This window comes from Podarcis erhardii, assembly GCF_964252035.2.
Source record: "Podarcis erhardii genome assembly, chromosome: 6".
NCBI lineage: Eukaryota > Metazoa > Chordata > Lepidosauria > Squamata > Lacertidae > Podarcis > Podarcis erhardii.
This window is the reverse complement of record NC_138510.1, coordinates 91,173,747-91,186,928: the sequence shown is the minus strand read 5'-3', so window position 1 is coordinate 91,186,928 and position 13,182 is coordinate 91,173,747. Positions and strand designations below refer to the sequence as shown.

Below are 13,182 nucleotides of genomic sequence, written 5' to 3'. Positions count from 1 at the left end.
AACATTATCATATTACATCACAAGGCTTATTATACTGTAATTTTCAGCATGTATACAAAGTTTATATACTTAAAGGAAAAAAACAACAACAACAAACCACAAGGACAAAAAAACTATTCCAAAATCATATATATACCAACACTTTGGCCTTCCTGTCTATCCCGTTGTATATTCCTTTTTTACAAATGAATGTACTCTTATTATTGTACATTTCTTTACATTTTATCGAATACATTCCTATATCAATATGTAACCTTGGTCTTATTTCTTAACTCAGTCTCTCTCCAATGTCAATCGAATGCTAGCACAGATAGCGAACCTTTACCGTATTTTTGAACATATATCTTATATCTATCCCATCCGTGTCCCTTTCCTAAGGACAATCTGACCTTTCTTTCCCCCTAAAGAAAGAAAATGTGCTTTAATTCACTTTCCTTGCACAAACCTAGATCTCTGCTACACTACATTCCTAGAAGAGAAGACAATGGAGCACAACTTGATGTCCTCTACAGCTCAAAACCGAAGTTGCTCCAACATACTTCCAGCACCAGTATAAATGTGGCAATATAAATGTGGAGCACTCCATAGCTCAGTCAGTACAGCATTAGACTCTTAATCTCAGGGCTGTGGGTTCAAGCCCCACGTTGGGCAAAAGATTCCTGCATTGCAGGGGGTTGGACTAGATGACCCTCGTGGTCCCTTCCAACTCTACAATTCTTTGATTCTATCATTCTCTGTCTAAGAGAAAGGACAGACTTTCCCCCGTGACATTTAATTGCGAGGCTATGACATTATGGCGTTGCGAGGCTATGACATTATGGCATTGACCAGTCATCATATATGTATCTTTAAAGACCCAGTCAGAAACATAAGGGAACAAGGAGCACAATGCAAACTTAGGACCACTTTATGAGAAAATGAAAATAAAGAGCAAATCACTGGAAGCCATATGCTGCCCATAATCTGCAAAGCCCTCAGTTCAATGACTCCTTCCCTTGAGCCCCAGTGTCCAAGCCTAAGTAAACAGGCGCCTGTGAAAGAGGAGCCCCCTTTCCAATTAAAAGTGTACTAACATCCCTCCTTTCCCTAATTCCCTCTAACCAAAGAATTTCTTCATCTTCATACACGAAGCCGGTTCTTCATCATTCCCCCAGTGAGCCTTGGGGTTGCGCAGAGGTCACGGCAGACAATATAAACCGCCTGTAGTCCTTTCCCATGTGACACCAGGAGGAGTCTTAAAGATTAATTAATTCCTACCCTGTTCGAGGAAGGCTTGAAAGGCAGAGTTAATTAAAAGCATTGCCACGTTAAAGCAGAATCAACTTTCCATCATTTGGAGGGATTTGGCGAGCAGGTGTCTGGGGTGGCGGGGGAACATGGCCACTCTTCTTTCGTGGGATGGGATTCCCCCAGACTTCTCTGCACTGTTCCCCCCCCCTTCCCCATCCATTTCAAAGCATTTCCCTGTTTCATTCTCCTATATGGACAGACGTGGGAAATATTTGATCAGCCCGTTTCTCTCTCTTTTTCACTTATATAATTTTTAAATTAATTTTCAACATATCATTTTCAACAATAATTAAACGTACTTTAACATCTTTTACAACTTTTTTGACTTCCATCAATCACATCTGAAAATTTTCCAATCTATTTATTTGATTTACATTTCTTATTTTCACTATTTCATTTAAATCTCATAACTGGTATCTCTCTTCTTTCTCTTTTTTGCAATATTTCACATATTTCTCCTTACAAAACTTCTTGTAGTCCTACTAGCATAATTTGTTGATTGCTCTTCAAATAGTTTGTATATTTCTTCCAATCTTCTGTAAATCTCTGGTCCCACAGGTTTCGAATCCTTCCTGGCATTTTATCCAATTCTGCGTAATCCATTAATTTTGTCTGCCATTCTTCTTTTGTCGGTATTTCTTCTTGTTTCCATTTCTGAGCCAACAATACTCTTGCCGCTGTTGTTGGATATAAAAACAATTTTACATCCTTTCTATTAATATCCTCTCCTATAATGCCAAGTAAAAATGCTTCTAGTTTTTTATAGAAATGTATATTTTAACATCTTTTTCATCTCATTATATATCATTTCCCATTTACTTTCTTACATTCCCACCACATGTGATAAAATGTTCCTTCTGATCAGCCCGTTTCTCTTTTTTAAAAAAAATATATTTATTATGATTTTACAAAGAAAAAAAACACATAAATACATACCACAAAGAAAAAAAACAGACATAGTCAAAAATACAAAAAAGATACACAGAATACAGAAAAAATACACAAAAAACATCAAAAAAAATCATCCAAAAAACAATAATAAAACATATAAAGAAGAAAAAAATCCAACTTTTAACTTTATACTTATTTAACTCTGTTTCTTGACTTCCTCACATCTCCTTTTTTTGTGTTCCCATTTACCCAATCAGATTCAGCAAATCCTTACCCTCTTTCAAATCTCATTGTCAATTATATAGTTCAACCTATTATGTCTCCAATCCTTCTTCTCATTTTAGTTCATTCTTACCTATTCCTTATAATTTAGTCACTTATACCATATTATTTAAATTTGACATAATATAACTCTAGTCTTTCACCCTTTTTAAAATTCATCTTTACATACTCCTTCTAACTTTATCACTAATGCCATATTGTTTTAATATCCAACATCGTTTTAACATTCATAAATTTTGCAGTGTTTCTGCAAGTAGTGTTTTTGCAGTGTTTCTGCAACTTCTTCCAGTCCTCTTCCACCGACTCTTCTCCCAGGTCTCAGATTCTGCCCGTTTCTCTAGTCATCCTGTGAAAGAGAAACAGGAATGCCTCGTATCAATAATGCACTGACGGGCAAACGCAGCATCAGGGAGGTGTTTTGCTCTAGTTAAGAATCTGGCAGCATTGTAGACACTGAACTACAAGCCCAGACAGGAGTCCACACAGGCGCATGGAGACAGTGCTGAGTTCTGGAATATCATGCTTACCCAAATGATTGGCCCCCAAACACAAACCAACCAATCGTCACTTCTCCAATGCGATTGATTTCAGAGTGGCCAACATAATAATTTGAAGTCCAACGTGGGGTATCAGAATTTGAAAAATTCAGTAGGCATTTTCTTGAATCATAAATTCATTGCAAATTTAGCAGTTGAGGAACCTGTTGTTGTAAAGTGCCAGAAGGCTCAGAAAAAATCTTAAGCACCTTTGTCTAGGAACAGTGTCACACTACATACGGCAATCAGATGTGTTTATCGAGCACTTGTGCTGTTTCCTGCAGCAAACATAGGGACAAGATACATTCACTGTTGCCCACTTGGAGGTTTAAGTTCAAGAGACTCTGTGGAGGGAACGAAATCCTGAACAATAACACAACATTCACACTATATTTTACCAAAACATCATCCAGTGGTAAAAATGAGACCATGATTTGTCAGCAACTAGAAAATACGTAGGTTCAATTGGTGTGTATTCTGAATAGACTCCAAGTCTTGGGACTTGATGCCCTTTCAATTAAAAGTGGCAAAATATAGAGCATTTTCAGAAGTTGGTCCAAACTAGGAGTCTGCCTAGTTTCTGAAACATGTGGGAATGCACAACATGTGTTTGCACAATTCAAACTTGACTCCTTTTTGTCTCATTGCCTCCAGTTTTCCCATATTCTGCACTGTAAAATAAACTGTTGAATGTATGCAAACCACATGCGCAACATTGTGTGAGGTGCCTTTTTAAAAGGTTATTCAGAATCAGGAGCATACACTCCTGAGCATTAGAGCAATCAACTCCTTGTTTTCAAATACTATTCATTAGTAAAATGCTACTATTTTGAACTCTACTCAGGCCTATTTCACACATGCAACACATCATGAGATGGGACTGAGGTGGAAGTATGGACCATACTTAGTCCAGACTGCAAGTGAGGATTTGTTGTTTTTATTTTATTTATTTTTTATTAAAAAAATTATTGGTTTTACATACTTTTATACATTTTAACTTTAACCATTTGAAAACATTAAAGTAAAAGGTTCTTTCAAACCTTCAGACCCTCTTCCCTCCCTCCCTCCAAAAGTTCCATATTAAAAAAATATATATTCTGTATCTTTTACTGTTATCTATCTACAGATAGGTAGCTGTGTTGGTCTGCCATAGTCAAAACAAAAAATTCCTTCCAGTAGCACCTTAAAGACCAACTAAGTTAGTTCTAGGTATGAGCTTTCGTGTGCATGCACACTTCTTCAGATACCGTATTCTTCAGATTCTTCAGATACCGTAGTTCATTTCACATTACAAGTGTCATTGTATCTCTGCCAATGATTTTAACTGTTTACAGTGGTCTTTTAAATACATTAAAATTTTGTTCCAGTCTTTTATAAATACTTGGTCTTCCTGGTTTCTGATATTTCCCGTCAGTCTCACCATCTCTGCATACTCCGTCAATTTAGTCTACCATTCTTCTCTAGTCAGCCCTTTCCCTCCTTCCATCTCTGGTCTAGTAGTATTCTTGCTGACGTCGTTGTGTACATAAAAAGTATTATGTCTTCTTTTGGTATCTCTTCACCTTTTACAGTGGTACCTTGAGTTACAAACACCTCAGGTTACAAATGCTTCAGGTTACACACTCTACTAACCGGGAAGAGTTACCTTGAGTTGAGAACTTTGCCCCAAGATGAGAACGGAAATTGTGTGCCGGCGGCAGCAAGAGGCCCCATTAGCGAAAGCACACCTCTAGTTAAGAACAGTTTCAGATTAAGAACGGACCTCCGGAACGAATTAAGTTCGTAACTAGAGGTACCACTGTATACCTAACAAAAAAATCTTCTGGTCTTTTTAACAAAAGTTCTCTTAAACAGTTTCTTTAACTCATTATATATCATCTCCCAGAAAGCTTTTACCGCTCCACAGATTTGTTGTCATTTTTAAATGCACCGTGCAAGTTGAAAATTATCACAGCTGGGTCTTGGTTTAGGGCCAGAACCATTCTCCACTGTTGTGCTCATTTTCTGTTTGCAAGGAACTGTTAACATGAGGGAACATTTTTTAAAAATGGCGCGCCCCCCTCCACGTGCAACCTGAAGCGGCATAGTATTGAAGGCACACACTCTAGTGCTAAACATTTTACTGGTGTGCTAACCTTGCCAAATTAGGACTACCTTATTCCAGACATTTACTTAGAGTAATGGAGGCCGATGGCTTAAGAGCTTCCAAACCTCCCAGGCAAAGTGTCCCGGCATCTCACACATATCCTAATTGAAAAGCCTGCTTAATTACTCTTCAGTGGAGTTCTGGCTGCCATGATGCATGTTTTGAGAGCCTTGAGGTGAGATTTCTCCCCTGCAATGGGGACATTTTTAAAGATCATTTGGAGTTGAGCTATAGGTTGGGTGTTAGCTAAAAACACCATATGATACCTGTACGTATAATCTCTGAGCTTAATTCCATGTGTTACTGTTGACTTTAAAAGTTTGAAATGGTCTGAATCTAGGGTTAGGGTTAGGCTGTCTGAGATTCCATTAGTGGCAACTGGAGCAAAGCTAATTCCTGCTTTGAAACCTTTGCCCAGAGAAGCCTGTCTGGCCATTTTGTTTCTAGTTTGCAGAAGGATGTTTAAATATCCTTCTTTAGGAAGAAGAAGAAGAGTTTGGATTTGATATCCCGCTTTATCACTATCCAAAGGAGTCTCAAAGCGGCTAACATTCTCCTTTCCCTTCCTCCCCCATAACAAACACTGTGAGGTGAGTGGGGCCGAGAGACTTCAAAGAAGTGTGACTAGCCCAAGGTCACGCAGCAGCTGCATGTGGAGGAGCGGGGAATCGAACCCGGTTCACCAGATTACGAGTTCACCGCTCTTAACCACTACACCACATTGGCATTTAGGCCCCTGGGAGATGGCTGCTGACTTGTTGTGTAACCAGATTTGAATTTCCTTACAACCACCCCAGCCACACCCCTGTAAAAGTTGCAAAACAGGGCCCTGGCTTCTCTCCACTGTCTTTACTTTCCTTACCAAATGCTTCTGAATGCTTTGTAGCCCTACTTGTGCAAATTCTGAAAGGATTTTTGAGCATCTTCCTGTTAGCATGGATCTTTTCCATGCGGCTTCTCAATTTGGGGTGATTTCGTTTTAAGCAAAGGCTGGCTTGTGAATCGTGCTGTGTGGGATTTTATCCCCTTCCCCAATCTTTTCAGGTAAAAGTGATGATGAAGGGAGCCTGTGCAAAATGGGAGATGGCACTGGGAAAACAGCTGAGGAAAGCAAGGACCACAAGCGGCCGAAACGACCCCGGACCATCTTGACAACCCAGCAGCGCCGGGCATTCAAGGCGTCGTTTGAAGTGTCTTCTAAACCATGCAGGAAGGTACAGTTTGATCATAAGAAGGAACTGGCACCATGAACACTGGAATCACCAGAGGCAGCCAGTTTACACCGCCTAAGATGTTGTTGAATTCCGTGGCCATAGAGTGACTCCTGTCTTAATAATTCCTAGACATTGTGCTCTGTCGGTGGCAGTCAGATTCAGGCGTGTGGTCCGCTAAACAGAATGCAGCCCAACAGACAAGTGTTGTGATTTCCCAGGCACTTGACCATCACTCCTGAGCAGTCAGCAAAAGGAGAAGAGAGATTTAATGACCCAGGTGTGAGCCACTGTATGTAAATGACAGGCTGATGGACTGCAAGTTGTGCAGCCCTACTCAAGTCGGAGAGCCCCTTACCTGCTGGGAAAACTCAATAATTGTGGGTTGTTTAGTTTAGAAAAAAGATTCCCTGATGGATCAAACCAAAGGCCCAACTATTCCCACATCCTGTTCTCACAATGACCAGTGAGGTGCCCTGTGGGAATGTTCAGGGAGGCAGGAGAGGATATATTGTTTAATAATAACCTTCCTAACCAGTTCTATGATTTAGCAGAGTAACATTCCCTCTTTAAACTTACACAGCGGATCGGTTTGCCAAGCTTGCATAAGCCTCTAAAATAAGTTTCCTGGTAATACCCCTTTTATTCTCTCCTAAAAAGAATAGACACAGCACAGTCTTGTAGAAAAGTATAAAAAGAGTTTACTCACACGTTCTGTTCACAAATGGATCCCAGAAGGCAGACTTAAGTTACAAAATATATACACGTTATCTATCCCATAAGGAGATATTATCTATCCCATAAGGAGATAGTTCCTTTGTCCTCTCTTGGCTGGTAGCCAAGAGAGCATCTCAGGCTAAGGAGATGTTGCTTCTTTGAGGAATGGAGTCAGAGAGAGATGGCCGCCTGCCCTGTGCTATTTTGTTACCTGCACAGGTAAGGTCACGCCCACCTCTGGTCACATGTAGAGGAAGTTTGTCCCAGCACAGGAGGAAACAGGAAGTTTATCTACTGTCTGGACAAACATCCCTCTTTATGTCTAAATATGTCCACTCTAGGAATGTTGTATTTGACTGCTCTGTGTTTCACACCCCACATGCCCGTGGAAAGCCCCAAACAGGATTTGAGCAGCACAGCACACTCCCCCACTTCAGTTCCCCAGCGGCTACTGTTCAGAGGATGTGGATGGCACTGTGGTCTAAACCACTGAGCCTCTTGGGCTTGCCAATCGAAACCGCATGACAGGGTGGGCTCCCATTGCTCTGTCCCAGCTCCTGCCAACCTAGCAGTTCAAAAGCACACCAGTGCAAGTAGATAAATAGGTGCTGCTGTGGCGGGAAGGTAAACGGCATTTCTGTGTGCTCTGGTTTCCGTCATGGTGTCCCGTTGTGCCAGAAGCGGTTTAGTCATGCTAGCCACATGACCCGGAAAGCTGGCAAACGCCGGCTCCCTTGGCCTGAAAGCGAGATGAGCACTGCAACCCCCTAGTTGCCTTTGACTGGACTTAACTGTCCAGGGGTCCTTTACCTTTTTTACCTTTACAGTGAAAAACTAAAGAGTTGTGGGTTGCCTTGGTCGCGCTGGTTGATGATCTCCGGCGGGCTAGGGACAAAGGTGAGAGCTGTTTCCTAGTTCTGCTGGATCTCTCAGCGGCCTTTGACACCATCGACCATAACATCCTTCTGGACCGTCTAGAGGGGCTGGGAGCTGGGGGCACTGTTATACAGTGGTTCCGCTCCTTCCTCCTGGGCCGTGTCCAGAAGGTGGTGGTGGGGGGTGAGTGTTCAGACCCCTGGGCTCTCACTTGTGGGGTGCCTCAGGGTTCTGTCCTCTCCCCCATGCTTTTTAATATCTATATGAAGCCGCTGGGAGAGATCATCAGGGGGTTTGGACTGGGTGTTCATCAGTATGCAGATGACACCCAGCTCTACCTCTCCTTTAAATCAGAACCAGTGAAGGCGGTGAAGGTCCTGTGTGAGTGCCTGGAGGCGGTTGGAGGTTGGATGGCGGCTAACAGATTGAGGTTGAATCCTGACAAGACAGAAGTACTGTTTTTGGGGGACAGGAGGCGGGCAGGTGTGGAGGATTCCCTGGTCCTGAATGGGGTAACTGTGCCCCTGAAGGACCAGGTGCGCAGCCTGGGAGTCATTTTGGACTCACAGCTGTCCATGGAGGCGCAGATTAACTCTGTGTCCAGGGCAGCTGTCTACCAGCTCCACCTGGTACGCAGGCTAAGACCCTACCTCCCCGCGGACTGTCTCGCCAGAGTGGTGCATGCTCTAGTTATCTCACACTTGGACTACTGCAATGCGCTCTACGTGGGGCTACCTTTGAAGGTGACCCGGAAACTGCAATTAATCCAGAATGCGGCAGCTAGACTGGTGACTGGGAGTGGCCGCCGGGACCACATAACACCGGTTCTGAGAGATCTGCATTGGCTCCCAGTACGTTTCCGAGCACGATTCAAAGTGTTGGTGCTGACCTTTAAAGCCCTAAACAGCCTCGGTCCTGTATACCTGAAGGAGCGTCTCCACCCCCATCGTTCAGCCCGGACACTGAGATCCAGCGCCGAGGGCCTTCTGGCGGTTCCCTCATTGCGAGAAGTGAGGCTACAGGGAACCAGACAGAGGGCCTTCTCGGTAGTGGCGCCCGCCCTGTGGAACGCCCTCCCATCAGATGTCAAAGAGATAAAGAATTACCTGACGTTCAGAAGACATCTTAAGGCAGCCCTGTTCAGGGATGTTTTTAATATGTAATGCTGTATTGTTTTTAATACTGATTGGGAGCCGCCCAGAGTGGCTGGGGAAACTCAGCCAGATGGGCGGGGTATAAATAATAAATTATTATTATTATTATTATTATTATGTTTAGAAAAATAATAATCCCACATTAAACCATAAGATTCCTGCTGGATCAAACCAAAGGTCCAGCCATTCCTGCATCTTTTTCTCACAATGGCCAGTGAGGAGCCTGTGGAAAGCCCTCGCCCACTTCCGTTCCCCAGCCGCTACTCTTCAGAGGCATATTGCCCCTGGATAGGACATAGTCATTGTAGCTAATAGCCATTTCTCTGAAGCCATCCAAGTTGGTGTCCATTGCTACCTCTTGTGGGATAAAATTCCATAGTTTACACACTGAGCGAAGAAGCACTTTCTTTTGACTGTCCTGCATCTTCCAACATTCAGTGTTATGAGACAGTAAGGAAAACCTTTCTTCACCCGCTTTCTCCATGCCATGCATAATTTTTAAAACTTCTATCCTGTCACCTGCTACTAGCCTTTGCTCTAAACCAAAAAGTCCTGAATGCTGCAACTTTCCTCCCTAGGGGAGTTGCTTCATCCCCATGATCACTTTTGATACGCACTGATCAGTATTCTGCGTGTTTTCACAGCTCCCCTGTTTGGAGACACATGTTTGAAATCTGACTGCTGAACTCCAAAAACTTCCAGTTCTGGTGGTTTTGGATTTTGGTAAGAAATCTAGGGAGCAACTGCAAACACTGAGATTTTGTGCCAAAAAATGAAAAAACGCTTTTATGAAAATGTTGAAATTTGTGTTGAGAGTCCTACACATTTAGTATTTTTCTGATCCTTTTGCCTCTGTTTTAAACGAATAATCATGTCTGCTGTTCTGATATTTCATGAAGGTAAGGGAAACGTTAGCAGCCGAGACGGGTCTGAGTGTCCGAGTTGTTCAGGTCTGGTTCCAGAATCAAAGAGCTAAGGTAACAACATTTCCCTTGAATCACTTACTACATAATGATGCTGGGGCCTTTCATCCATTTTTAGATAGGAGGGCTACCTATCTAAACAGGAGATGTAGTCCTAGTTTGGAGTCGGAATAGGCAATTTGCAGATGGCATTTTTGGATTTAGGAAGCTGTCTAACAGACCATTGGTCCGTCTAGCATAGTTGCACTGAGCTGCACAGGCTGGCAGAAGTTGCGTGGCAAGTCCCCCCCACCCCCCGTGGAAATAATGACACATGATACAATTATTAAGGTTAATGGGCTAAAAAAAGGCCACAACTTTATTGGTTACAGGTGATGAGCGGTATTGGCTTAGGCATTGGTTGTAACCGACCATATCTGGCTTCAGCCTATCCGCTTGAAGTCCGGGAAGGGTTAACCACCAGTAGGTGGAGTCCTGCTGATACACATCAACTAGGAACTCCCCCGGGGTCACCGATCGGGGGCGTGCCTTAGGCCCTCACCTCCCTAGGCTTCAGACAGGGCCATGCCCCCCGGAATCCTTTAATGGACTACCCTTCAATATGCGAGGCAGGCGATGGCGCTATCTCCCCTCTTCCATCTACAGAACTATACCAATGCCTAACCGCCGATACCCAGAAAGTTGTGATGATTTGTATGAGGTGGGCGAAAACCAAGTGGCTGGTGCCAATTTGCCAAGTGGAAAAATTCCTACCAGGCCCCTTAACGGCGACCAACCAAGGTCCATAGCAAGGTCAAAGAACAAAACCTTAGAGGGCGGGAGGGTGGGAAAAACAGGAACAGCTGGCGAGCGGCAAAGAGGGAGACCCCTGGCCACATCCTGCCTTTATAGGCCCCCTGAACCAGCAATTGGTCAGCCAGGGGGTGACGTGGCTGGGAATCCCCCCAATCGCGCAGGGGCTGGCCTCCACCCACCATGCGTGTGGAGGGGCCATGAAGCCCGCAACCCCACCTCCTCCTTAGGGCGGAAGTGGCTCTCTCAGACAGGGCTCTCTCTCTCAGCCCATCTTAAGATGCCCATCTTAATAACTATCAGAGTGTAACGGCAGCATCGTGCTTCTGCTAACCCTGTGGATGCTTTCCCACCATTTAAGAAAAGAAGAGGAGGGGATATTGGCTTGTTCTAACCTTTCCTCCTTTTCTGTAACAGATGAAGAAATTAGCAAGACGGCAGCAGCAACAACAGCAAGATCAGCAAACAACACAGAGGCTCACTTCTGGTAAGCCTGTCTCCTAACCCCCTTTTGTCACGGGCCTGCCTGTTCCCTTTTCCTTTAAACTCCACCACCTACAGCCAGGATTCTGAAAATGGAAAGTGGATTCTCTTTCCATGGAGGCACCAGGAGTTGCTGGACAGGAGGACCGAATAATTTCCTAGCTCCCCTCCTTTCAAATGCAGGTGCTTCCTACTTGAGCCAGAAGGCAGAATATGCCACGCTGAAGGAGGGAGGGCATCAACAATATATGGCGGCCAGTGAACCAGTCCTCTGCAATGGGCAAGATTTCATTTCCTCAGAGACTTTAATAGCATGCCATGAACAGCTATGGTCCTCCCCACAATACATTTATCTTTCAGCATCTTTTCTGGATTGACTATAAGACTGAACATGTTGAGGGTTCTTTTGCATGTCAAAGAATGAAAGAAAGAGAGAAAGAGAGAGGGGGGAGAGAAGGTTGAATATGGGGGGGGGGAGAATTCCATTCTGTGCAACAGAGGGCCTTCTCAGTAGTGGCACCTACCCTGTGGAATGCCCTCCCATCAGATGTCAAGGAAATAAACAGCTGTCTGACTTTTAGAAGACATCTGAAGGCAGTCCTGTTTACGGAAGTTTTTAATGTCTAATGTTTTGCAATTTTTTATTTGCTGTAAGCCGCCTAGAGTGGCTGGGGAAACCCAGCCAGATGAGCAGGGTATAAATATCATCATCATCATCATCATCATCATCATCATCATCATCATCACAGGAGTCCTGTCTTACAGTGAACTTGGCATCCCAGTTCCAAAGGAGCATATAGTTATATTTTTCATGAACTTGATAATATGTAGGTCTGTCTGTCTGTGACCCTTTAAGCAGCTCATATATTTGAGTCGACTGATGGTTTAATTCATTTATTCCAAGACTGAAAAAATGAGAAGTCGTATATGGGTTCGTTGGGTATGGCTTTGAAAATAGGGGAGCTGGGAAAGAGTTCACACCTTCTGGGACTAGAAATTCAAGAAAAAAGTTCTTTAAGAAAAAAGGCACCAGTATAGAAGACAGATAAGAGCCAGGTCTTGCTGACATAAGTGAAATAATAAGGTACTGGGAGACTGATCTTATGAACTCATGCATTTTATTTGCCATTGTCTTCCAGCTCAGACAAACAGTGGCAACAACACAGGCCTCGAAGGAATCATGAACTCTTATACCACCTTGCAACCACCTCCACAACAAGTATTGGTCATTGATCAAAGTGTTTACAGCTCAGACCCCTTCCGGCAAGGGCTCACTCCACCACAAATGCCAGGAGACCACATGTACCCTTATGGTAAGAACGGAAACCCTGCATATTGCACATTTTGAGGGAGCTGTAAATTGAGTCAGAGTTTGAAACGGCTTTTTCTTTATGTCCCATTGCAACGTCTCATACGGACTAAGAGGAACCCCTTAACAATGTGAATTTAGAGCCCATAGAGCATGTCAAGAGCCCATAGCCCTCTAAGACAATATCCGTGCTGGGTTTGGGCTTCCAGGCTTAAGCTAGTGGAGCTTGAGATTTTAAACATGTCTGGTTTCCATCTAAATCAGGCATAGACAAACTCCGGCCCTCCAGATGCTTGGGAATACAATTCCCATCATCCCTGACCACTGGTCCTGTTAGCTAGGGATGATGGGAATTGTAGTCCCAAACATCTGGAGGGCTGGAGTTTGCCTATGCCTGGTATATATCCCTGATTCAGGTTGTATGTCTGTTTAGCTACCTCAAATACATGAGAGATACAGTGGTACCTCGGGTTAAGTACTTAATTCGTTCTGGAGGTCCATACTTAACCTGAAACTGTTCTTAACCTGAAGCACCACTTTAGCTAATGGGGCCTCCTGTTGCTGCCATGCCA

At 43.6% G+C, this 13,182-nt stretch overlaps 1 protein-coding gene across 2 annotated transcripts in view; it reads left to right on the top strand.

The window, feature by feature from the left end:
* LMX1A (LIM homeobox transcription factor 1 alpha) overlaps positions 1–13,182 on the top strand; it is an 83,445-nt gene that overhangs the window by 69,088 nt on the left and 1,175 nt on the right. For both annotated transcript variants that reach the window (XM_081866078.1, XM_081866079.1), the window contains 4 exons: positions 6,190–6,359; positions 10,003–10,080; positions 11,236–11,305; positions 12,441–12,614. In XM_081866078.1, coding sequence (XP_081722204.1) covers positions 6,190–6,359; positions 10,003–10,080; positions 11,236–11,305; positions 12,441–12,614 — 492 coding nt within the window. The remainder of the gene's footprint in view (positions 1–6,189; positions 6,360–10,002; positions 10,081–11,235; positions 11,306–12,440; positions 12,615–13,182) is intronic.